Source organism: Monodelphis domestica, chromosome 1, assembly GCF_027887165.1.
Source record: "Monodelphis domestica isolate mMonDom1 chromosome 1, mMonDom1.pri, whole genome shotgun sequence".
NCBI lineage: Eukaryota > Metazoa > Chordata > Mammalia > Didelphimorphia > Didelphidae > Monodelphis > Monodelphis domestica.
In genome coordinates this window covers 32,264,246-32,291,718 of record NC_077227.1, presented here as the reverse complement: position 1 = coordinate 32,291,718, position 27,473 = coordinate 32,264,246, and the positions used below count along the sequence as shown (strand labels likewise).

The window sequence follows — 27,473 nt, the reverse complement described above, 5'->3', positions numbered from 1 at the left end:
GGGAATGATATATCCCATCTCCTTCAAAAAGCTAGTACCTTTTCTGTCTTTCATACTGTGGCAATTTACTGTAGTCCTGGCTACTGAGTGGGTAAGTGCATGATTGCTATTACAGGATTATCAGACATAAATCACTTTAATCGGGCCCTGATTCAAAAACCTATTATAATTTTCTTTTTCCTTACTTAGGATTTTTACATATAAGACTTCAATATTTTATATTTCATCCAGTAGATTCTTTTGTATTTTTGTGATGTTTTTGATATTTTTTGATATTTTTTTTTGCAATGATTCATATACTTCATACCTCAGTAATGTATCCGTCCCTGTGTCTTTTCTGTGTCTGTCAATATCCTCCTCAGGGGGGAATGTGTTATTATCCTTTTTTGTAAACTAATTTCTTTTGAGAGTATAGAATAAGGGACTAGAATTTCTACCTCCCAGAATCCAAAAAAAGTGAACTTCTTACAGAAGGCGCCACAAAGATGCCTGCAGAGACCACATGCTGTTCCAAAACATCCTGAGTAAACTGTTGGATATGCTGAATTGAACTTTGGGGGGGGGGGGGGGGGGAGGTTTGAATGCATTTGTTTTGAATGTACACTTTTAAGCCAAATGGGGCTGTCCCCTATTTAGTTTTGTTCTTTTTCCCTTTCTTTCCCTCTTATCCTTAAGTTATTGTAATTTTCCCATAGAAACTGCAATATTATAGGTACCTTTAGTGAAAAACCTTTATTTATAAGTTGGTTATGTTTAAAATGATCCACTGGGGAGACTAGTCTCCCAACAGACCCCAGGGAGTGTTTTAAAAATTTGTACCCCAGGGACTTCATCCCCCAGCATTCTCTACTCTTCCCAAGGTTCCCTTTTCTTACATCCCTATGTAACGTCCTGGTGTGGGTTGGTCTATAAATTGGCTGATCCCACGTTTGGAGGGGTCTTTTTGCTGAGGTTTAAGTGTGGCAGACTGGTTGGGCTCTGGCTTTTTTTTTTGTCCTCTGCTCACTATTTTTACCCTTAGAGTCCCCTTAGCATAGTTACACCCAGTCAAGCCTCAGCCTTGGGTCACTCCTAACATCTGTCAGCCTATACACATTCCCAAATGAAAAAGGAAAAAATTATACAACTACTTTTGAGTCCACTACAATTTTGTTATACAACCTTGACTGAGCCCTCACTGCTAGGCAATCCTACTATCTATCCCTCCCATATATATATATATGGGATATATATATATATATATATATATATATATATATATATATATATATATATCCCTCCCCACTACAGAGGTTTTTCCAAAAAAATTTTAACCTCCTTAAACCTCCCAGAAACTGAGAACCTTGCCTCATATTTTATAGGGGAATATAGGGAAAAAAATTTAAGTATTTGCCATGAACTCCTTATTCTCTTTGGTTACTTTCTCCTTCACCAATGTCTCACATGATGAAGTTGCCTTACTCTTTATCAAGATTAACCCCATTACTTGTTCAAGCAATCTTATGTAATCCCATTCCATCTCATCTCTTCCAATAAACAGTCCCCTCTGCCATTCCCACTCTTTCACTTATTTTCTAGCCCTCCTTCTACTGGCTCCTTTTCAATGCCCATGTTTCCTCCATCCTGAAAAAACCTTACTTGAGGCTTTCATCCCTGGTAATTATCATCCTATTTCTCTTCTGCCCTTTGTGGCTAAATTCCTCAAAAAAGGCAACCTACAATAGATGTCATGCTTCCATGTTTTTTCCTCCTTTTACTCTCTTAATTTCATATGATTTGACTTCTGACTTTATCATTCCACCAAAAATACTCTCTCCAAAATTATTAATGATCATAGTAGAAAAATGCAATGTTGCTATTTTCAATCCTCATTCTTCTTAACCTTTCTGCAGCCCTGGACACTATGGATCACTCTCTCCTCCTTGATACTCCCTTCTCTCCTGGTTTTCCTCCAATCCACCTGACCACTCCACTTCTGTCTCTTTTGGGGGTTCCTCTGGATCACATCCTTTAACCACAGATTTCCCTTGGAGTTCTGTCTTAGACCCTCATCTTCCCAGTTGTGAATCTTAAAACTGCTCAGACTCTACTTCGGAAGATTTGATTAAGCTATTCCCCATTCTCTACAATGGAGGTACTTGGTCAGGAATGTATTGAGAACTTTAAAATTACTCCACCAGGATCAGACAGTGCCTTAGGGGAAGATAAAGTTGCAAATTCCTGATTGAACAATGAAAAGTCCCCAACTCATACTTATAGTGAAACAAAAACCCTAAGCTAGGTGGTCTATTTTTAGATCTAATACAAAAGGGTGCTAAGTACCTATAAAGGTTAAATTAATCACTAAAAGTTCAAGCAACTTACAAAAGGCAAGCTTAACAAAAGAGGTGTGAAGTGCTCAGAAGATATAATCTACCTAGAGAAGGTGAGAACTAAAGAGTGGTGAGAACTAAGAATGGGCAGTCCTGGGGAAAAGCATCTACTATGATTGGTAGATGTGAAAATTTAGGGGAGGTGACATAAGAGAAAAAAATTTTAAAAGGAGTTAGTTCAGTTTGGAAGCTGAATTGGAGGAGGTCAGGAGTTCAGAGGAGGGTCTCTGAACTCAGTTCAGGTCTCTCTCTCTCCCCCCTTAATTCCTTCATTTATATTAATTAAAATCCCCATAAAACCCAGCTGATTTTGGTATTTTCATATTTGGGAATTTTTCCCATGGCGACCATTTATTTTTGGTTTAAATCAAGACACTAAAAAGTATCTTTACAGTTTGGCCGAAACCTTTACAGTTTTGGCAATTCACAGTCTTAGAAACCACATTTTCGCAGTTACACAGTCTCTAAGGCTCACAACCTAGGAGTCACCCTGGATTCCTCACTATCTTTCACCCTCCACATCCAAGCTGTTGCTTGTTTCTTTCCTAACATCTCTCTTCTGACATTGTCACATCACTCTCTTCCCAACACCCCACATCTCCTTTGACACTGAAACCAATATAAAGTATATGTCAGAATGGAACATATCACACTGGCAAGGCATGAAGGAAGATTCATGGAAGATGCAGCACTTGAACTGGGTTTTTTAAAAAGATGGATAGGAATTCAACAAGGAAAAAGGAGGATATTATAGGAATATAAAAGGTCAGTTCAAATCTGGCCTCAGACACTATCTGATGACCTTGGGCAAATCACTCTGGTTACCTCCATTTCCTCATTTGCAAAGTGAACTAGGGAAGGAAATCCCCACTCCAGTTATCTCTGCCAAGAAAACCCCCCAAAATAGGGTTATGAAGATTTGGACGTGATTGAGAAATGAAAAACTGAACATTATAGGCAGAGAAAATGTGTGAGTTTAAGTGGGAAAGCACAAGGAACTGGGTTGAGGAACATTAAGTCATCCAGTTTAGCTAGTCTAAGGCACATGGGAAGAAAGTGATAAAAAGATGAGGTGGCAGCAGAACAAGGAAGGTCTTGATTCAGGACGCAACAGCAAACTCCTGAAGAATCTTGAATGAAGTAAGGTCATAACTAGATTCCATGAGGAAGACTATTCTGGTAAGAAAGAATAGTAGAAGGAGAGGAAAAAGTTGAGGAAGGTCACTGCAAAAGTCAAGTGGATAGCAACCTGTACCTGCTGGGAAAGGCAGGAGTTATAGCAGTAAGGAGAGCAGATATGTAGGAGATATTGCATAGAATCAAGAGAACTTGGTAAAGATAATAAGCTCAGTTTGGGATATGGTGAAGCTCATGGATTCCGAGCTGAAAAAGATCTTAGAGGTAAGCAATCTGTCCAATCCCCTCATTTTACTGAGTTCCAGAGAATTAACAGTGACTTGCCCAATGTCATAAAAGTGCTAAGTAGCATTCAAATTCAAGGCTTCTTTCTCTCTCCAAATCCACCATTCATCTCAGGCTACCTTTTAGGTGGCAGGGAAATATCCAGCTGGAGAAGTCCTAAAAGTAGTTATAGAAAAAAGACCAGAGGTCAAAGATAGGAGATAAGATTTGGGAGTCATCTCCACAGAGGTGCTTGGTTGAATAAGAGATAGCTGTAAAGAACAAAAGGTTTTTACCACAGTCCTAGAGAAGGCCAAATGCTATCCTACTTCCTTCCTTCCTTTCCTCCTTTCTTTCTCCCTCTCTCCTTCTTTCCTTCCTTCTCTTACTTCCTAAGAGTATAGAATGGACCAACTAGCAATCAATAAATTTGATTTTGATTTCTGACAAAATTCTAGAACATATCAAAGGGATGGCTTGTAAACATCTAAGAAAGGGAAGCAGAGATCACTAATAAATAGGCAGCATGGCTTCATCAGCTCTGATATTGTCATTCTGTCACTCCCCTGCTAAAAACCCATCAAAAGGTGCCCAGTGTCTACCCAGGCAATATCAGCTCCTAATGGGCAGGTGCTGTCTTCTGCATTTTTGTATCCTCAGAGCTTAGCCAAGGGGTTGTAACAGAACAGACACTTAAGAAATGTTTACTTACTGTTTATTGGCTCACCCAGTAAAGCCCAAGTTCCTTAGCCTGCATTAAAAGCCCCCATCATGTAGCCCCATCCTACCCATTTCCCATATCCTAATACATGAAACAAGTTCATTCAGAATGACCCCCTCCCCAATTTACCTATTCATTGCAGTTACAGTTCTTCTCATAGGGAGTGTTTTTACCAACCCCAAGTCCATGCTATCCTTGAAGGAATAGTTCAAGTGCAGCCGATCTAAGTCATAGTTTCCCAAACCACCTTTTATTAGAAAAAAGAAACCTTTCAATGAATAAATGGATATCTTGTCTTCCTAACTAGGCTGTATATCTCTCTCTAGTAGAGTTCACTGCACATAGTAAGCATTCAAGAGATAAGTTACTACTTGGCCTTCAAAAGTTACCTAAAATCCTGCCCCACCTTTCCCATGACAATTTATTAAGACCGTACTCTGGACGAGCACATCAGAAGACCTGGGATTCTGTCATAGGTGCCTATCATTCTAATCCTCAACACCAAGCTATTATTTTCTACTTCAACAGGAAAGCCAAGGATGTTGCCATCACTGCATGAACTTCAATGCACTGTGCTGCTACTCTAAAAGTAACTTGGTAGAGCAGTTGATTCCATTTTACAACTAGGTAAAATGAAGAAAGTTAAAATAGCTACCCAGGCACCCTTAAAAATGAGGTGAGAAACCTCAGGGATTGAGTATTCAAATGCCAAATTTGCTGAGCCTGCTATTTGATTTTAGACAAACCCTTTCCCTTAGCTATGATTATTTTACTCATTTATATAAAAAAAAAAAGCTTCCAAAAATAACACAAGGATTTAGGATATTCCTGAGTAGCCCTACATTCCTATTTGTTTCCAATCACTACTGTCAAAGATGGCTTTCCTGAGCAAATATCCAGAATGTGTTTATGAAAAGACATTCACAGCCTTTGATTCAAGAGATTCCTTTCACCATCCAACAACAGGGGCAGCCCAGGGCAATGATGAGGCCCTAAACTAGGAAAGTCAGGAGATTCCAATTCTAGTTCTGGCCTTGGCTCGGATGATTACTTAAGGGAAAATCACAGCCTCTCCTCTTCTAGATTACCTTGTCTATGAAAATGAGGGGGATTTGGGCTTGCTGTTAGGGTTTTATTGAGTCTAAATCTTACAATTCTTCAATTCACAGCCATAAGTATAAGTAATGAGGCTCAAGCTAATCCCATATCTGTACCAAAAAACCCAAGGCAGAGCAAAGGAATTAAATATACCCATTCTAGTCTGGGCTGGGAAATTCACCTTATCTGAGAAACTTTCTCTAGGGTAAGAAATTCATGGGCTCTGATTCCAAGAAAAGGCAGTCTAAACCTGCCAGGTAAAAGCCTGCCTCCTAGAACAGTTCGACTTGTTGGTTAGATTTCACAGATGAGGTAGTATAGGCACTCTTAATCCCATTAATTATTAACAGTGAACATTAGGATTAGTGTAGAGAAATAATTCAATAAAACTCTCTTGCAATTTCCTTTCATCCTCTGGGAACTCTCCTCTCACTCACAGCTTTGTATTAACTGGACCTTTTTTTCTTTAGTAGCATTCCTTATAAAAAGAAAAAAATACTGAACCCCTCAAGCCCTCACGACCTGTAAAACCCATGCACCCACCAACGCCTTCTACAATTCTTCATTTGTAGCAGGAACTTAACTTTGTTTAACAGTATCCCCCTCCTCTCATCCTCACCTGACACACACACAGTCTCCCCATGTTCCTCCTACCTTTGTAAACTTTCATTTCTGCCTATCTCTTGGGCTGGCCTCTTGCTCATCCTGCCATCTTAACCACAGTATTCCTAAAGAGACCCCGTCATTGGCCCTCTCTTTTCTTCCACAAGTCCTTCTTTGGGAATCTAGCAGTTCTCTGATATCAATTTTTGTTCTAACCTTTCCAGATGTCATTTTCTTCAGTAAGTCTTTCAACTCTTTCACTTTCTTCTTTCTTTCACTCTCTTCAATTCATCTCCTTTCATTCTCATTGCCAATAGGTTAATTGAAACCATTATTACTTGTTATCTGAACTATTACACTCATCTAACAGGTTTTCTACTTCTGGTCTCTTACTCCTTCCAACCTATCATATAATACCTTTGTCAGATAGTCTCCAAATGAACATTTATTAAGCACCTACTGTATTCCAGGCATTGTTTTAAGTCCTCTTGATAGAGACATCATCATCTTTGCTCAAGGCTTTAATGGCTTCCTGTTGCTTAATAAGTAAAGACATTCAAGGTCCCAATCAGCATTCCCAGGACTCTTCCACTACACACGGATATTCCCACCAAAGTGGATTGTGAACATTCTATATATCACATTCCAGAGAACTGAAAAAATTGGCAGGTGTGGCTGCTAAGCCATTGTCAATCATCACCAGAAGATCTGCAAATATTTTCTAAAGAAATGAGGAGAGAATGGAGCCTGCAAACTACAGGTCACTGAACTTGACTTCTATTCCTGGAAAATTTCTAGAATACAAAACTAAAGGGAATAAATATATTATTAAAGTCTATGAGCATCTAAGAAAAAACGAGTTATCACAAAGAACTGGCACTGGTCCATCAAAACAGGTCCTTTCAACAAATTTTATTTCTTCTTTGAGCCTAGTAATTCAATGCAATGTGATAAATTATAGATTAAGTTTGTCCAGGTTTAAGCAAAACGGTTTTACAAAACCTCTCCTGTTATTCCTGTGTAAGAGATTCATTGAGAGGTGTGGGCTAGATGTCAACAGTTCGATGAACTGAGAACTGGATGCAAGTCTGGCCTTAAAGAGTAATTTATTAATGATTCTTTTGTCACTTTGACATATGGCTATTCCACAAATTATTAATATCTTACAACTGAAATCTATCATCAAGTCCTAAAACCCAATTTTATTTCTGTTGAACTAAAAATATTGTTCCTATGAAACTAGCACACCTCTCTAATATCCCATCCATAATATCATGTTTGCATCAATTGTCATTGTGGAGTGGGGCATAACTGTGCTTGCCACCCCAACAAACCTGTCCCAAGGTTTACTGATTCTGCTTAAACTATCCCCTATGTCTCAAATGTTCTTCAAACATCCATCAGCGGCCAGCAGATATCCTATTCACTCTTCAAGGTTAACCTCAAATGCTCCCTCCTCCCAAAACTTTCCCTAACCCCACCAGGCTCAGGGATTTTTCTTGAATATGATCTCAGCACTTAATACTCTTCTTCTGTACTACTGTTCTAAACTTATCTGAATACATCATATTTCTCATATTCTAGGTTCCCTGAAAGTTGCCTTAACAGTCCCTAACACAGTACATCAAAGTCCTTGATAAAAATAACCAAATAGAAATTTATTTAGAATCTACTGTGTGCCAAGTACTTTGCTAGATGCAGAGGCTACAAAGAAAAAAGCAAAAAAATTCTGCACCTAAGGAACTTCCATTCTGCCAGGGAAGCCAACTTACCACACAAAACATATACCAGAGCTTATTAAATGACCACCCTGGATAGCAATGTGGAGAGATTAGATTTAGAACATCTGACACTGACTCCTTGCTCACTGCTTAATACCTATGTAACCTCAGAAAAGTCACTGCACCTTTATTTCCTCCTCTAAAAAGACTAGAGGACCTCTAAGTGCCTTTCCAGCTCTTGATCTACGATCCTATGACCCGATATAGCATACATATTTCTATCATATTGGAGTCTCTCCCATTATACTGTACCTCCTTAAACATCAATTTACAATAATTTATTCTAAAGATAGGAATGTAATGGAATATTACTCTGTTGTTATGAGGAATACAGAGAAGCAAGCAAATGATTACATGATCTGATGTGGAATGAAGCAAGCAGAGCCAAGAAATAATTTTCACATTAACTATAACAATGTAAATGGAAAGAACCACAAAACAATCAAAAGTTTAAGTTTCAAAATTAAAAAGAAGAGGAGACCCCGAAGAAGAAATATGAGAAAATACCCCTAACACCTCTCCTTTGCAGAAAAAGGAATTCACTGCATATATTTTCAGATTGTTCTAATGGGGGGAGGGTGAGAATTATTTTTATAAGCACCTACTATGTGCCAAACATAGTGCTTAGCACTTTACAATGCTATCTCATTTGATCTTCACAAGTCCCCTGCAAGATAGTTGCTGTTATTATTCCCAGATAAGGAGGCTAGGGCAAACTTGCCCAGGATCATACAGTTTGTAAGAGTCTTAAAATTGGTTCCAAGGCAGAAGAGCAGTACAGACTAGGCAATGAGAGTTAAGTGACTTGCCCAGGGCCATACAGCTAGGAAATGTCTGAGGCCACATTTGAAACCAGAACCTCTCATCCCCAGGTGTGGCCTTCTATCCACCGAATCATCCAGTTGCCCCATAACAAGCATTTATTAAGTGCCTACTGTGTGACAAGCACTCAAAATACAAAGGCCAAAAAAATTTAAGCCCCTGCCCTCAAAGTGCTAACATTCCACTGAAGGTCAATGACATATACACAAAAATACAGAAAAGAATTTCTGGAGCAGGGAACTGGCAAGTGAGACCAGCTGGCACCTGAGCTGGGTCTTGTAGAAAGCCAAGGATTCCACATGAGGCAGAGGTTGGGAGGAATTACACTCCAGGCATAGGGAGAGAGCTTGTGCAAAGAAAGGCACAGAGAAAGGAAGCAGAACAGTATTTAGGAAGAACAATCAGCTGACCATGATCTGTAAATCCCAACCCAGGAGCTTGCAAAGCTCATACAGTCTCACAGCCAGCAGGCTAACAGGGGGTTAATGTCAGTCTCCCCCAAGAAAACAAGCTAGCAGTTATCCAAGGCATCTGAAGGTGAGCATCGAAGCAACTCATTTCTGTTGTGGTTTTATTCCTCAGGCATTTCCTATACATGGAAATGAACTCCCTTTGTCAACAGGGACAAGAGCCCAGAGAGAGGAGGAGTTCCCTGGCTCCAGGAGTGTGATTGGCATAATATAAACTCAGACAGAGTGACTTTGCTCAAGGTCGTCCAGAAACTTCATGGAAGAGCAAGCAGTAGTGCTGTTTTTCCTTTTCTGCCCATAAAGCCCAATTCTCTCCCAGGAAAGAAACGTTTTTTAAAAACTGAATTTTACTTTTTAATTTTTTTCCATGATTCTTGTTGTCTCCCTCCCCTCCCCAGTTGACAAGCAATTTTACTGGGTTATACATATATGATCACTCAAATCCTATTTCCATTATTCATTTTTGTAACAGTAATCTTTTAACCTCAAAAACCCAAATCATATACTCATACACACAAGTGATAAATTATATATTTTCTTCTGTTTCTGCTCCCACAGTTCTTTCTCTGGATGTGTAAGTCCCTCACAGTTGTCCTGGATCACTGCATTGCCCCAATCACATTTGATCATCCCTCGATGTTTCTGTTACTGTGTCTAACGTTCTCCTGGTTCTGCTTATTTCACTTCGCAACAGTTCATGGAAGTGTAGGAAAGAAACTCGTACTTGGAGCTGGTGGTTTAAACTTTCCCTCTCCATATCCCAGGACCTAGCCAACAGCCTTGCACCCAGGGCCCATGTAGGTAATAAATGTCTGGGGAATGCCTTGCTGCTGCCACTTTTTTCTTTAAATGTAATTTCTTCTCCTTCTTCCTAGACCCACACAAACATCACTGACTACACTCCCACATGGCCCAATAGTTAGAGAATGGCTTTTAAATACTGTTTGGCTTGAGGAAACACATACAGGAGTAGTATTAGAATGCAAAACCAGACTCAGATTTGAAGTTAGAAGTGGAGGGCCAGTGCCAGTTCTGTTAGTAGCTGTGTAACCTAGAATAAATCTTGAAACTCTGAGATTTAGAATTTTCAAATCTATAAAATGGTCCTACAAATATCTAAGAGAACGAAGAACAGAGTAGAACATTTCATGATCAGTGAAGCACTGTACATAGAAAATGAAAAAGAGAATTTGTAAAAAAAAGGATAATCTCTATAACTTTAATCAGTCCCTAAAATACCTTTCAAAAAGAGGGCTTTGGGATCCTTTAAAGATACTGCCTCCAGAACAAAAAGAAACAAGGTAATTTTAGAAAATCATCATATTTTTAAAATGGAATGGGATGGGATCTTTACTTGAAGTCCAAAGACCTGTGTTCAAATGCTAATTCTGCTACCTACCATGCGAAATAGTGAATAAGGTGCTCGGCATCCTTTAGGGCCTCAATTTCTTCCTCTGTAAAATGCCTAGATTAATGTCTGAGATTCTTCAGGAGCAGGGAATGGTTTTTTACAGCCTCATTTTTCTGTTCCTTGTCAGAGAAGAAAACGACCTATTGAAGAACTAGAAACTGAGAATACTAAACCAATTATGGTACCTGAATGCAAAGGAATACTACTGTTCCATAAGAAAGAATGACTAGTGATGCCAAGGGAAGTAGAAGCAAGCAAGAATCTACATCACAACTACAAAATGTTACTTCAAAGAATAAAAACTGAAAATTGGATGTAGTAATCATAATGAGCAAGCTCAGAGCTCTAGAGCAGAGATAAGAAAACAGCTCTCCCTTCTTCAACACTTGGGTAAACATTATGCTGGCAGATCTTGCTAAATTGCTCCCTTTTTCTCCCTTCTGCACTCCTTTCATATCTGGGAATAATGGGGGGAGGGGGGGGAAACACAGAGAAGAGACATATTTAGAAATGAAGACAATGTAAAAACAAGTAAACAAACTTCTTTACAAACTAGGGAAAGTGCCACATGATAACCCTTTCTCCACAGTGGGTGAGGGCATATGCTCATGGTAAAAACAAGGTTTCATTTATCAAATTAACAGATGTTTGACCACCATTCCTTCTCCAATTCCTACCAGAGCAATTTTGTGAAACTTTTCCAAAATAGAATATTATAATCTGATCAGTGATAGACCAAGGCTCACAAAAGAAAAAATATTATAAAGAAGAGGCAGCTAGGTGGCACAGCAAATAGAGCCAGGCCTGCAGTTGGGAGGTCGTGGGTTCAAATTTGGCCCCAGACACATCCTAGCTTTATGACCCTAGACAAGTTACTTAACCCCAATTGTCTAACCCTTGCCTGTCTCAGAGTTGTTACTAAGAGTTTTTAAGTAAGAGTTTTAAAATATATATAATGGAATACCATTGTACTACAAGATATGACAAACAGAACAAGGTCAGAAAAACCTAGAAAGGGGGCAGCTGGGTGGTTCAGTGGATTGAGAGCCAGGCCTAGAGATGGGAGGTCCTAGGTTCAAATGTGACCTCAGCCACTTCCCAACTGTGTGACCCTGGGCGAGTCACTGAAGAGAACTAATTACTAGCAAAGCAAGGTTCCAAGATAAACCCAAAGAACTTGTATAATTGAAAATCTGTTACCCTAAAAAAAGAACTACATTTCCTGGGAACCCATTGACTTCCTGTCATTACATACTTCCTGAACAAGAAATAAATATTCAGTGGGTAGTCCTGTGCCCTCTTTTTTTGGCAGCCAGCCAGCATGGTGATGGTGTTGAGTGGGGATTTTGAAAATGGCTAATCAGCCATGGGCAGGTCTTTATTTTGTATCCTCTTTATTCCTTAAATCCCAATGATCTTTAATAAATCCCTTAAAATATAATACTTTTACTATTAAGATTTAATTTTAATTTTTACAAACTCAATACGAAAAATGCTATCCATATTCAAAGAAGGAACTATGAGAGCATGCCATTTTTCACTTTATTTCCTTCATGAGTTTTTTATTATGTATATGAACTGTGCCTTCTTTCACAGCATGAGGAATATAGAAATATATATGGTATGACAGCACTGGTATAGCCTATACCAGACTATTTACTGCCTTTTGAAAGGGTGGGGGAGGAAGGGAAAGAATCTGGACCACAAATTGTCAGATAACAATGGTCAAAAATTGTTTCTATGTATAATTGAAATTTCTTTTTGAAAAGTTTTATATATTTTATAAAACTTTAAATTATATATATGCATGTATAAACACACTAGATTGTGTGTTGTCTGGTGTTTTTGGCAAACTGAGTCATCAACTCTCATTTTGGTGTTTCTTCTACATATAAGACTGTGACATTTCTAAAGTAATAAAAAAAAGAGATTCATCTCTTTCTTTCCTACTGACTTGTTATTTTCAAGTAAAACCAACAGATTAGTCATTTTTATGAATTCTGAACTCTGGCACTTGATTTATTATTTTTTCTGGTCAATGTTGTCTCCTCAAGATTATACATTCTTTCTCTTTCTAGGTTGTAGTACACTGTACACAGTATACATATGTACATGGAAGATACCCATTGAACTGGCTTGAATTCAGAAAAAGGGGGAGACACAAGAAAAAGCAGGAAGAATAAGAGCAGGCCACAGGAAATTTCCAATTAAAGAAATTTAACATTATTTTTATGGAGTATGCAAATATCCATGCTACCTCAAAACTATTTTCTACTATCAACATGCTGGACAAGAAAAATAAATGATGGTGTATTTTCTTTAATCAAGAGAAGAACCAATACTACCCAAGTCTCCATTTTAGCCCTCTAATCTAAGATGAAGAGCTCCAAAGCAGAACAATATCTGAAAGTATTTATTTTGATGTTTTTATTTACTACACTAATTAAAGTAAAAAGGCTCTCTAGATTAAAGTTGGTGTTAATGTAGTATTGTGAATGAATCTTATGAACATACCTTATTCATGGAGTAAAGCCTAAATTCTCTGCTGATCTCCAGTTTTACCTCTCCAATGGTGGTTTGGACATCTTAAACTAGATATTCTGGAAACATCTTACGCTCAACAGGTCCAAAACTGAACTTATTTCCCCGCCTCAAACCTTTTCCCCCTTGCAAACTTTCCTATTACTGCTCAGAGGATCACCCAGGTGTCATCTTCAACTCTTCAGGCTTTCACTTCCCGTTTCTGATCTGTTGCCAGGAGCTGTTCATTTTTAGCACATGCCTTCTTTTCTTCTGATACTGTCCTGGTGCAGTACCCTTCACATCTGACCTACTGCAACAGGCTTCAAATTTCTTTATTCCAGTCCATCATCCACTGAGTTGTAGAAATGACCTTCCTAAAGTAGAGGTGTGACCATGTCACTCACCTACTCCCATGGCTCTCTATCATCTCCCCGATCAAATACAAAATCTGGTTTGGCATTCAAAGCTTTTCATAACCCAACCTTCCACAGCCTGCCCCCAATACTCCTCGATACAATGACACTAACCTCCTTGCTATTCCTCCAGATTGTAGACATTTTCACTGCTGTCCCTATGCATGTAATCCCCTTCCTCAGCTTTGCTTCCTGCCTATCCTGGCTTCCTTTGAATCCTAGTTAACATCATACCTTCTACAGGAAACCATTCCTATTCATTCTTAACTCTAGAGCCTTCCTTTTGCTGATTATTTCCGATTTACTCTGTATATATCTTATTTGTCCAGTTATTGGCATGTTGTCTCCCCCATTAGATTGTGAGTGGGAACTGGTTTTTGCTTTTTTAATCTTTGCATCCTCACACCTATCATGGTGCCTGGAACAGTTTAGGTACTTAATAAAAGTTTATTGACTATTAACTTTCATTAATATCCAGGATTTTTCATAGGACCACACATTTTAGAGCTTGAAGGGATGGACACCCTAGAGGACTATTAAATGCAACCTCCTTATTTTACAGATGAGGGAACTGAGGGACAGACAAATTAAGACTTATCCATGGTCACACAGCTAATAAGTTGTATGGGCAGGATTTGGACCCTATTCAATGTTCTATCCACAAATCTCAATTTCTTTGTCAAAAACATAGACCAATCGAGACACCAAGAAATGACCCTGAAACAAAAAACTAGTTGCAGCATATATGAAATATAGGTGATGTAGTAGGAAAAATTTTGGAGCCAGAAACCTGCATTCAAACCCCAGCTAGGCAGCTTATAATTTGTGACCTCAGGTGGACGCAGAGTAAACCACAATTTACTCATCTGTGTCATAAAGGAGCTGGAATTGGTCCTGAAAGTCCCTTTCAATTCTAAATCTTTATTCCCAAGTTCACACTTGAGCAAAGGGAGAAGAAAATGGGCAAACATTTCTAGGGGAAAAAATTCAGTCAATTTTAGGAACAATGAGACATTTTTAAAAGCAAGCCTGCAAGATTATTTAGATTAAAGCAGCTTAGCTGTTTTAATAGAAAACTTCCTACTACATCCTTTTAATCCTTATCTATTCCCCAAGTGGAATCATGGCCATGGAATTACAATTACCTTTTATATAGTAAAAATTATAAGGACTGTGCCTCTACACTGAAAGAAACCTATTAAAATGACTATAGCATGAACAAAGAGGAAGCTGTAAAATCAAGCTCAAGAGTTAAAAAACTATTGTTTAAGCATCAGAGAGTAGATTCAAATGGGGGGGGGGGGGGGAGGTTATAACTCTAATTTAGAGTAATTTAGAGTGATTCCTGGTTTACAAATATTTTGACACTAGACAACTGAACCAGTAGGTTGGTTTGGCACTGATCAGGCTAGGAGCAAGGCCTGGTAAACAACTTGGCTTCATGTCCTGCATAGCTCAAAGTAAGCACTTCCTCAAATCCAGCACTCAACACAGATAAATTTCTAAGGACCAGGCCACTGCCTCCAGGAGGCACCAGGCTCTCCCCTAAAGCCAAGCTCTTCTGCACTAGTGTGTGCAGAACCCTACAACCTAGAGCTCAATCAGTGTCCTAAGCGGCTCAGCTCCTATAGAGGAAGTACATGGAGCTTTAAAGTGCGAAAAGAGTTTTGCAAACCTGAAAGCATAAATGAAAGACTTTAAATGTTTGTCACTCAGATCTGAGGTGTCAGACTGGACCCATGATCTGGAGTGCACAGGAATGCCCAAGAGGCACGATTAGAAAAGAGAGGGGGCTCAAATCCTCCCTTTCCCCCTTCAAATAACCCCCACAATTTATTATTTGCAAATTCACCAGCAGCATCCCAAAAGGCAAAGCCCTGGCCCTCCACAAGCCAACCAGACAAGTATCTGTTACTCCGGGCCCGATCCCCACCCCCTTCTCCAGCCGCACCCCATTTTTGGAAGCCACCTTGTGATTAGGATTGGTACCCAGACAAACGCCATCAGTGCCCAGAGCAGGACCCCAACTCGCCACCAGCCCCAACCAATCAGGATACTTTCATGCAAAGTAAACAATGGTGCGGCGAGCCCGGGGAAGACGCACCGGCTCGTCCCCCAACCCCAAGCTTCTCTTTGGGATTCATAACAGCGAAACGGATCAACTTCCAGGGCCCCGAAGAGTCCCAGAAGAGACTCAAAATCAACAGCGTGCTAATTTATGGGGGGAAATGTAAACCCATTCTCTTGACCAGGAATATTTTTTTCATCTTGCCTTCCGCCTTAGAATCAATAGCCTACTGGTCCCAAGGCAGAAGATCTAGGCAATAGGGGTAAGCCTCAGGGTCACTCAGCTAGGAAGTGTTGGAGGCTTTTCCAAGGACTGTGAAGAAATCTGGGAGAGGGGGGAAGCTCAAGAGGCCGCGGGGCTCAAAGGCCTGGGGGGGAGGGGAATAGAGGAAAGTTGGATCCAAGGGAGTCGGAGTCAGCCCGCCTGGTTGGGGAGGGAGGAGGAGACGGGGGCGGGACACGGAGTTGGTTGGGTGCCCTCCGATTCCCCGCGGTCGCAGTCCCCGCTCCCAGGCATAGACTGCAGGCCCCGGCGCACCCCCGTCCCCTCCAAGCCTTTCAAAGGACTTCCTGAAGCCCTCCCCATGCACCTGGGCAGCCTTGGGGCTGGCTGCTTCTCTAACTTCTCAGAGCCGTCATGGTCTCCCTCGCAGGTGTAGACGAGCCCCTCCCCAACCTGTCCCGGTGTAGACGTCCCCTCCCCCTCGCCGCGCCTCACCCCCCGGCGTGGTGGAGAAGAGCGTGCCCCCGGGCGTGGTGCAGTAGTCGTGAGGTAGCTGCGCAGCGTCGCTGATGGCCACGGTGCGGGTGGGGATGGCCCGGCTCTGGCTATGCTGGGGGCCGGGCCCGGGGCCGCTGCCCGAGGCCGAAGCGGACATGGCTGGGGCGGGCTGGCGGGCGGGCGGGGGCGGCAGCGGACTCGGGTCTAGACGCGGCGGGGCGGGGCTGCTGCCGCGCTCGCTCTACTCACTGCCGCTTCCCTCTCTTTCCCGAAGCCGCCGCCGCCTCCCTCCGCCCGCCCACCGGCTCCTCCCCGTCAGCCGCCGCCGCCGCCGCCGCCGCCGCCGCCCGATCACTCGGCCTCCGCCTCAGCCCCGCAGCAGAAGCAGCAGCAGCAGCGGCGACGACGACCGGAAGCGGAGAAGGGAGGCGGGGCAGCCGGACGTGATGTATGGAGGGGGAGGGGCAGGAGGGGTCTGGGCCCCGGCCTGGAATCGCCAGTTCCAGCCTGGGGTACTGATTAACCCTTGCGGGTCTCCAGCCCTGCCTACTGGATTTCTTTCTTTTTGTACATTTAAAAATGTTGAGATTCAGTTTCAAGTTCTCTGCCAGGAGGTAAGAAATACGACAGCTGTCATACATGTGTGGTCATGCAGAACATAATTCCGCACTAGCCATGTTGTGCAAGAAAACGGCCCCCAAAATCCCCGAGTAAAAAACTGCCTGGAGCAGCTTAGGGAGCTCAGTAGACAGTCAGACCCAGGGACTGGAGGTCCTGGGTGCAAATGTGACCTCAGGCACTCACTGGCTGTATGACCCTGGACAAGTCACTTAAACCCACTTGCCTAACCCTTACTGCTCTTCTGCCTTGGAACCCGCACTTCCAGCTGATTCTAAAACGGAAAGTAAGGGTTTAAAAAAAAAGGAATAATGAGCCGTAATTGGCTTCAAACTCCATTCACACAAGGGCTTCACAATGTACTTAGTTCTTCCGGGTCTGCTCACTTCCCTCTGTAGCACTTCCAGGTTTGCCATCGTCTTGTACATTTCTCGTGGTTCTCTAGTGTTCCATCTCTAGCATAGACCACAACTTGTCTTTCCATTCCCCAACTGAGGGGCTTCTCTAGATTTCCAGTTCTTTGGGAGCCACAGAAAGAGCCGCTATTGTTTTTGTACAAGTGGGTCCTTTTCCCTGTCTTTGATCTCTGGGCTACAGACCCGGTGATGGGTGGCACTGCTGGGTCCAAGGGTATGCGCAAAGTTTGGTTTCTCTTTTAACCCTCACTCCTCCGTCTTAGAATCAATACTGCTTCCAAAGCAGAAGAGCAGTAAGGGCTAGGCAATGGGAGTTAAGTGACTTGCCCAGGGTCACACAGCCGGGAAGTATCTGAGATCAGAGTATGCCCAGTTTTATACCCCTTTGAGCATAGATTCATATTGCTTTCCCGAATGGTTGGATCCGTTCACAATTCCACCAAGAGGGTGTCGTTTTTCCAGATCTTTTCCAACATTTGTCATTTTCCTTTACTGCCATTTTAGTCAGTTCCATTGGTGTGAGGTAGCACTTCCGATATTTTAAATTTACTTTTTTCTTATTATTAGTGATTTAGAGCACTTTTTCATACGATTAATGATAGCTCTGATATATTCTTCTCAGAACGATCCTATCCATTGACCATTGCTCAGAGGACTGGCTCTTATTCTTGAACATTTGAATCATTTCCTCATAGATTTGAGAAGTTAGACCTTTAGCAGAGATACTTAAGATCGGTTTTCCTAGTTTCCTGCTTTTCTTCTAATCCTGTCTGCATTGATTTGTTTGCAAAAAAAAACTTTTTAATGTTATATTTTCCTCCTCTGATCTTCTCTTTCTCTAGTTTGTTCATAAACTCTACCCTTAACCATAGTTCTGACAGTTCTGAATTTTTTCTGTGCTCCCTTGATGGAGCTTACCCTTTGTATCTAAATGGTGTGTCCATTTTGAGCTTATCTTAATAATCAGTGTAGCCAGATAACCAAATTCCTTTACGGTTTTCTCAGCAGCTTTTGTCAAATAGTGAGTTCTCACTCCAATAGCTAGACTTTTTGGGTTCATCAAACACTAGATTTCAGTGATCATTTACTTCAGTATATTGTTTATTTATCCTATTCCATTGACCAACCACTCTATTTCTTATCCAGCCCCAAACTGCTTTGATGACTACTGCTTTATAATATAGAGATCTATTACTACTCAGCCCCCTTCCTTCACTTTTTTGCTACATTGATTCCCGTGAAATTCTTGACTTTATTTTCTCCAGATACATGCTTTATTTTGTTCTAATTCTATAAAATAATTCCTTCGTAATTTTATAGTATAGCATTAAATTAATTAATTGATTTGATTGTATTGTCATCTTGATTATATTGGTTAGGCCTACCCATGAACAATAAATATTTCTTCAATTATTTAGATTTGTATGAACGTGAAAAGCTTTTTGTAAATGTCTTCATGTAGTTACTGTATAAACCTTGGCAGGTATAGACTCCCAAGTTTTTTATACTATCCGCAATTATTTTGAATACAATTTCTCTTTCCATCTCTTCCTGCTGGGTTTTGTTGGTAATTTGTAGGAATGCTGATGGTTGTATATTTATTTTACATTCTGCAATTTTCCTAAAGTTGTGTTAAAGATTTTAAGCCCTTACCTTCCATCTTAGAATCAATTGGAAATATGGGTTCTACATTAATTCAGTTAGTTTTTTAGTTGATTCTCTAAGGTTCCTTAACTATACCATCCTGTTGTTTGTAAAGTAATAGTTTTGTTTCCTCTATTTCATTTTTCCTTCAATTTCTTTTTCATATTTATTGCTATTGCTAACATTTTAATACAATATTGAATCATAATGGTGAAAGTGGACATCCTTGTTTCACGCCTGATCTTATCGGAAAGACTTCTAGCTGATCCCTAGAGAACCTAGGATTTCTAGTATCATGTTCTCTTACTGTTCTGAGTAGCTGCCTAGACACCTGAGTTTGGACTTCAATACTCCAGCAATCCATCAAGAAAACTCTTATTAAGTGTCTACTGTATGCTAAGCACCATGGGTACAAAAAGAAAAGTGAGGGGGAAGCTGGGTATTGTGAATTTTAAAAAGTCTCCATCTTGGTCTAGCACCCAAAAATTGTGCACACCCACACTAAACGGGTATGTGCTAGTCAATGACAAATCAGAAATAACTAACTGCCCACCTGGGCTGTCCTAAGCCAAGCTAGAGCCAACCATTGGCATTTGTGAGACACAGGAAGTGAGGTAGGGAACAGCCTCTGGAATTCGCTCACTTCCTGGGGATTTTTTTTTTCTCTTAGATCTGAAAATTTGTCTTTATTTTTTACAAAATGGAATCCAGGAAGTTTAAAAGGCAATATACCAGAAGGCTTAAGTGTAGTAGAATTGGGTGGTCATTCAAAGCATTCAAGGAATATGGTAATATAAATATCTGAAAAGCATCTTTTAGAATAAATGTTCAAAACAAAATGTATAACTCATTCCAAACTAAAAATTGAGCTTCATAGCACATTTTCCTGAACAGAAAATATTCAACATTTTAACATTTGTGAAATTTCTCTAAAGCCCTGAAAGCTTTTTCCTCAGTTAGTTACATTAGAAGACTTGCCTTTGACTGAATTCCTTCCTTTTCACACATGGGAAAGTATTACAGAGGTCCACTGTTAAAAACAGACAATATGTTGCACACCCAACAAAGCCCAGAATACAAAGCGGCTGAAGTGGCCTCGGGTTACGTTTAATAGTCGTCTCCTCTGCTGACAACTTCTTTGCATGTTGGGCGTAAGAGGATGGTGTGCTCAAATTGTGCTGTGTAGGAGCCTTTGATGTCACATAAGGGAGGATAGGGATCCACAATGCCCAAGTCACACAGATTCTTGAGAGCCATCAGGTATTTGCTTTCTCCTAGGCGATCTAGCCACCTGCGGCAGAAGGCCAGAGTACCAAAGTTTTCATTGATGACATTTAACAAATGTTTTGCTCTTGGAAGTCTTATTGGCACATGTCCAACATCAAAATTTTTCATATAATGCGAACATTCCATATCGTCATGTACCACACCTTTCCCTGTACTGCCAAAGGTCTCTATGGCATATACTTCTCCTTCCTCCATTCTTGTTGCTTCTCCTCCTTTGACAATGGGCACCGTTTTCCCAGCATGTATTCTATATGGCCCAATTGAATGCCCGTTAAGATTTCGAATGGGTTTCACTTGATATGTTTTGCCATCAATTTCAACCTCATAAGATTCCATAACTTCCTGAATGGCCTCACCAACATCACAAAGGCGAACATCAATTCCAGCACACTTTATTCCAGTATTAGTAGCATCTTTTACAGCCTTTAACAATGTGTCATATTTGGGGTTGAAAGTGACAGTAAAAGCACAATCAATAATCCTACCACTGATGTGTGTTCCAAAATCTATCTTGCAGATATCATCATATTGCAAGACTGTGGGGTCTCCAGCATTGGGAGTGTAATGGGCTGCACAGTTATTGAGGGAGCAGCCTGTAGGGAAGGCAAGTCCTGCATTTAGGCCATTCTCTTTTATTAGCTTATGGGAACAATCTTCCAGTTTTTCACAGATCTCGATCATGGTCATCCCAGGCTTGATCCAGCTCATCACATACTTCCTTACTTGTCGGTGTGCCTCGGCAGCTTCCCGAAAATCATTCCAGATTTCCTCACTGGCTTGGTCTAGCGCTTTCTTTTCTTCATTTGTGCTTCTCCAAGCTGCTGTTCGCCCATCTTGTGTTGAGGGGTACTCGCACTCTTGGCCCTTTGGAAACACACCACTGGGATACAGGTCACATATGGGCACTGAGGGTGGCACTGTACCTTCGGTCCTTTCTTCTTTTTCTTCTTTTTCTTTTTCTTTCCAGCTGCTCCATCTCCATCTCCATCTCCATCTTCATCATCATCCTCTTTTTCTTTGTCCTCCAGGGCCTGTTTTTCCAGCTGTTTGACTACCTCATTGATAGAAGTCCCCGATTCTCCCTCCATTTCCTGTTGTCCTGCGGTTCCGGCCTTGCCCTTCTTCTTCTTGCGGCACTTCTTCTTGGCCGTTTCCTCAGCCGTGGCGGCCGCGCCGTCGTCCTTGTCGTCCGGCTCCAGCTCGCCGTTCAGGTGCCTCTCTGCGGCCGCCGCCTGCGCCGCCTCCACGCCCGCCATGTTGCTAAAGAGAGAACGAGAGGGCAGGCTAGAAAGGCCCGCTCCCCGCAGCAGCCCATTCAGTGGATAGAGAGAGGAGGTCCTGGGTTCAAACCCAACCTCAGACACTTCCTAGCTGTGTGATCCTGGGCAAGTCACTTAACCCCCATTGCCTAGCCCTGACCACTTTTCTGTGGAAGGTAAGGGGAAATAAAGAGGGGGGGAGGGAGGGAAAGAGGGAGGGAGGGAAGGAAGGAAGGAAGGAAGGAAGGAAGGAAGGAAGGAAGGAAGGAAGGAAGGAAGGAAGGAAGGAAGGAAGGAAGGAAGGAAGGAAGGAAGGAACCAGTCCCTGCCCTCCAGGAGTTTACATTCTAGCAAAGGAAACATTTAATCATATGATATATTATAGTGAATAGAGCACTAAATAACTCAGGAAGACCTGAGTTCAAATCCATCTCAATTTAGCTATATGATCCTATGAAAATCACATAGATTCTCTGTCTCCATTTCTTTATCTGTAAAATGGGGGTAACAACTTCCTCCCAGACTGGTTATAAGGATAAAAGTACACGATTTTAGGGTTGGGAACTGGACCTGTAATTCAAGTGTGACTGGAAACTCCCTTGGAAAGACTGGTTTCAGAACCTGTGTGAGCTTAAAAATTCTTGGTGATTTTGTTTATACAGATAATAGCTATCCATATTTACCATATTAGAAATTTAAATTTCTTATTATGAAAATGTTTACTGGATTGGAAATTAAAATGCCTTACTACAAAAATAATTTTGCCATCAAGGACTCCCAGAAAGGGTCTCAAGGACATCCAGGGTTTTATAGATCATAGATCATACTTTAAGAAAGACATTGAGATATTAAGTGATTTGCTTAGCATCACACCACTAATATGAATCAGAAGTGGGAGATAAACCCTCTAGGTAATACAGGGGATAAAGCACCCAGCCTAGAGTCAGGAAAACAACTTCTGAGTTCAAATCTGTTCTCTGATACTTACTAAATTATATGATCTTGTGCAAATCACTTAGCCCTACTTGCCTCAGTTTCCTCATCTGTAAAGTGATCTGAAGAAGGAAATAGCAAACTACTCCAGAATCTTTGCCAAGAAAACACCAAATGGGGTCGCAAAGAGTCAGACAGTACTCAAACTACTGAACAGTATAAACAAAATTTCCTGGCTTCAGTGCACATTTGTTATTTACTATGCTGATTTACTATTACTCACAAGATGGGCTTTGTAACCCAGTATATTTTAATAAAAATCCAAGATTTTGAAATTTTGTTCAAGAAAAGATCTTCAAGGAAGAAGCTTGCTAACTCCTAAATCCAGAGAATGAACTGTTGCAGAAAGATGCCAGAAAACCTACACTACATCAAGAAGATCCAGAATGAAATTTGGGTGTGGTTGATTGAACTGAAGTTTGATTGAACATTTATTTGAATGTATACTCCTATGCCAAAAGGGGACTGCCCCCTAATTGGTTTTTGTAAATGTATCCAGCAAACATTGGTTTTACTGTCTGTCTTTCTTTATTTCCCTCTTCTATCTAATTATTGTAATTTCCTCTTAGAAGAAATGTATGTGTGCACCTGCAGTTAGAAAATTTGGAGGTGCAGGATGATTATGTTTAATGATCAGTTGGGGAGATTAGTCTCCCAATCATCATCAGGGGGGATTGTGAATTTTAGATTTCTCTACCCTACTTAGTCTAACAAAATCAGGATTGTCCTGTGAACTTTAAATTACTCCACCCTACTTAGATCTTACTTTATGGTGAAGATAAAGTTGTAATCTCCTGATTGAACAATGAAGATACTTAGTTCTTACTTTATAGTAAAGCTAGAACTTTAAGTTAAGTCTATTTTTAGATCTTAATACAAAAAGGTGTTAAGTAACTATAAAGGCTAAATTAATCACAAAAAAATTCAAGTAACTTACAAAAGGTGAACTTAACAAAAAAAGTGTTAAGTAACTCAAAAGATATAATCTAATCAAAGAAGATGAGAACTAAAGAATGGGCATTTAGAGGAGGGGACACATGGGTAAAAGATCTATATATTTGGCTCACTTCCTCTCTCCGGGACCTTTTGGCGGTGGAGATTTGGCTGGTGGCAGTGTGCTGAGCCTTTCAGCATCTTGACATGGCTACAAGCTATTGTCTGGTTCAGTGGTGAGTTTCTGGCTGAGTTTTTTCTCCTTTACTTTCCAAACTTATCCTCTTAGAAGCCTCTAATCTCCTTCAGAGACTTAGCGGCAGAAATCTTGAACTCCCCTTGGCACAGGCCAGGCGGGAGAAATCCTATACCCTCTTCCCTCTTGCTCCTTAAATCCTTCCCTCTATATTAATTTAAATTACCATAAATTTCCAGACTGACTTGGGTATTTTATTTGGGGTTTTTTCCCTGGTGACCAATTTAGATTTAAGTCACAACCCTAAAATTATCTTTACACCAGAAAGTCAGAGTTGGAAATTTTGAGGGCATAGAATGTCCCACATAGTAGCCCTTTGTACTCTAAGAGCTAAAAGACACCTATTCATCTTTAAATTATCTAACACAATTTGTTCATTTTACAGAAGAGGAAACTGAGCCACAAAGAATGGGTATGATTTACCCTAGATCAATGTCAGTCCATCAAAACATATTTAGAGTAGGGCAGCTAGGTGGATACTTTGGACACTTCCTAGTGGTGTGACCCTGGACAGGTCACTTAACCGCCAATGTCTAGCCATTACCACTCTTTGGCCTTGGAACCTATACTTGGTATAAATTCTAAGAGAGAAAGTTAGAATTTAGGGGCAAAAAAAAAATATTCAGAGCCCATCCTGTGCCTGTCATTATGAAGGTAAAGTTAGGCATGGTGCCTCTCCCAGACAGAACTTGCAATTTCACTAGTGAAGTGAGACTTACATTAAACAATTATATCAGCATTCTATGCTGATAAAATAAAGTGCTAAATTGTGCAGGGTGGATAATTAGAGAACAGAACAGGATATAATGAAGGCTTAATGATACAGTTTAAGAGATCATCAAAGAGCCAGCAACGGAGGTAGGCGAACGCATATGTCGAGTAAGAGAAAGCAGATGGCCAACCAGTGTGGTCCATTGGTAAACTCAGCTAGGTGACATAGTGGATAGAGAGCTAGACCTGGAATCAGAAAGATCTGAGTTCAAATCCAGCTTTAGATATGACTTGGGTAACACTGGGTAAGTCATTTAACCTCTGCCTGCCTCAGTGTCCTCATATGTAAAATGGGGATAATCATAGCATCTTTCTCCCAAGGATGTGCTTCGGACCTTTACCCTTTCATTTGAGGGTTAAATGGAATAATATTTGTAGAGTGCTTTGTAAACCTTAAAGGGCTATATAAATGTTATCTAATATCATTCAGACACATCCAATGTATGTAAAAGCCCCCAGTACTGTTGGCTGGACATCAAGGACCTTTATTAAGAATGGTATGTGGGACTTCCGGTTAAGATGGCGGCTTAGAGAAAGCTGAAGTTCAGATCTCCGGAAAACCCTTCCCGACCGATCTCAAACTAGAAGCTCCTAAGGCGCCGAAATTCAAAACGATCAACAGCACAGACCCTGGGAACCCTCCTCCTGGACCTGGACCCGGTTCAAAAGGTACGGCTCCCCTTAAAAGCCAGAACCCGAGATCCCTCGGACCTCAGGGGTAGGAGCGCAGAGTCCAAGGCTCCCGGAAGCGGCAGCCGCGCCGGGCTCAGAGAGCAGGGTCTGAGGAACAACAACCCTCAGGGTCTTCTACCCAAGTCCCAGTCCCGGTGAAAGTTACTGCCTGGGGCTTCCGCTGCAGAGAGCCGGTAGGTCCGGGTGAAAGTTACTGCCTGGGGCCTCCGCTGCAAAGAGCCTGTCGGTCCGGGTGAAAGTTACTGCCTGGGGCCTCCGCTGCAGAGAGCTGGTCAAAACAACAGCAACCCTCAGGGCGGGCAAGACAGCCTCACGGGCTGGATCCTGCTATCCAAGTCTCAGTGAAAGTCTGTGCTCTCGGAGCTTGGGGAAGCGGCAGCCCATCCCCCCGCAGGCCTACGAAACAGCCTCACAGCCAGGGATTCTGAAGGCAACTTCCGGAAATCGAGCCAGGAGGAGAGTGTGGCCTCGTGGTCCGACCCTTCCATTCCAGTTCCAGTGAGGCATATTCAGTTTAACCCAGGGAACGCTCATAGAACCAACATCTGCCCAGGACTAAAGCCACTGATCACCAGACAAAGACAAGAAAAGCCAATCCTCCACGTTCAGAGATGACAAATTCCACAGAAGCACAGAAGCCCCAAAATACCAAGAAAAATAAGAAGAAAGGGGCGACTCTGGACACATTCTATGGAGCCAAAATACAAAATACAGAGCAGATAGAAGAAGATATACAAGAAAATTCTCCAAAATCTTCCAAAGGAAATAGAAACTCTCCACAAACCCATGAAGAATTTGAATCAGAAAGGACCAAAAAGATGGAAGCCCTCTGGGAGGAAAAGTGGGAAATGATGCAAAAGAAATTCACGCATCTACAAAACCAGTTTGACCAAACTGTAAAAGAAAACCAGGCTTTAAAGCAAGAACTAATAAAGCAAAGCCAAAACACCAAGAAATTAGAAGAGAACATAAAATATCTCACCGACAAGGTGATAGATCTGGAAAACAGGGGGAGAAGAGAAAATTTAAGAATAATTGGACTCCCAGAAAAGCCAGAAATAAACACCAAACTGGACATGGTGATACAAGATATAATCAAAGAAAATTGCCCAGAGATTCTAGAACAAGGGGGCAATACATCCACTGACAGAGCTCACAGAACACCTTCTACACTAAACCCCCAAAAGACAACTCCCAGGAATGTAATTGCCAAATTCCAAAGCTATCAAACAAAAGAAAAAATCCTACAGGAAGCCAGAAAAAGACAATTTAGATATAAAGGAATGCCAATCAGGATCACACAAGACCTTGCAAGTTCTACGCTGAATGATCGTAAGGCATGGAACATGATCTTCAGAAAGGCAAGAGAGCTGGGTCTCCAACCAAGAATCAGCTACCCAGCAAAACTGACTATATACTTCCAAGGGAGAGTATGGGCATTCAACAAAATAGAAGACTTCCAACTTTTTGCAAAGAAAAGACCAGAGCTCTGTGGAAAGTTTGATACCGAAAATCAAAGAGCAAGGAATACCTGAAAAGGTAAATATTAAGGAAAGGGGAAAAATGCTATCTTCTTTTACTCAAACTCTCTTCTATAAGGACTACATTTATATCAACCTATGTATACTAATATGTGGGGAAAATGTAATGTATAAATAGGGGGTAAAGAAAGACCAAATAGAATAATGGCTCTCACACAAAGATTCACAGGGGAAGGGGAGGGGAAGAAAACTCCTATAAGAAGGAGAGGAAGAGAGGGGGGGGGGGGTTACTTAAACCTCAATCTCAGGGAAATCAACTCTGAGAGGGAAAAACATCCAGATCCATTGGGATCTTGAATTCTATCTTACCCAACAAGGGTAAGGAGAAGGGAAAACCAAGGGGGGGAGGGGGAGAGGGAGAACAAAAAGGGAGGGAAAGAGAGGGGGGAGGGGGAGGGAACAAAAAGGGAGGGACTAAAAAGGGAAACATCAAGGGAGGGGACAAGGGGGACTGATTCAAAGTAAATCACTGGACTAAAAGGTAGAGCCGAAGAAGAAAAGGTTAGAATTAGGGAAGGCAATCAAAATGCCAGGGAGTCCACAAATGACAATCATAACTTTGAACGTGAATGGGATGAACTCACCCATAAAACGTAGACGAATAGCTGAATGGATTAGAATCCAAAACCCTACCATATGTTGTCTTCAAGAAACACACA

At 41.2% G+C, this 27,473-nt stretch overlaps 2 protein-coding genes across 2 annotated transcripts in view; both read right to left on the bottom strand.

The window, feature by feature from the left end:
• Positions 1 to 16,827, bottom strand: part of EIF4EBP2 (eukaryotic translation initiation factor 4E binding protein 2) — a 28,391-nt gene extending 11,564 nt beyond the window's left edge. The window contains exon 1 of the mRNA XM_001374925.4: positions 16,401 to 16,827. Coding sequence (XP_001374962.1) covers positions 16,401 to 16,560 — 160 coding nt within the window. The 5' untranslated portion in view covers positions 16,561 to 16,827. The remainder of the gene's footprint in view (positions 1 to 16,400) is intronic.
• A 3,224-nt stretch (positions 16,828 to 20,051) lies between these two features.
• On the bottom strand, positions 20,052 to 21,675 carry LOC100011519 (methionine aminopeptidase 2-like). The gene is given in 2 exon segments (XM_016428477.2): positions 20,052 to 21,285; positions 21,288 to 21,675. Coding segments are annotated over 2 exon segments (1,434 nt in total). The 5' UTR covers positions 21,625 to 21,675; the 3' UTR covers positions 20,052 to 20,188.
• Positions 21,676 to 27,473: the final 5,798 nt, after the last annotated feature.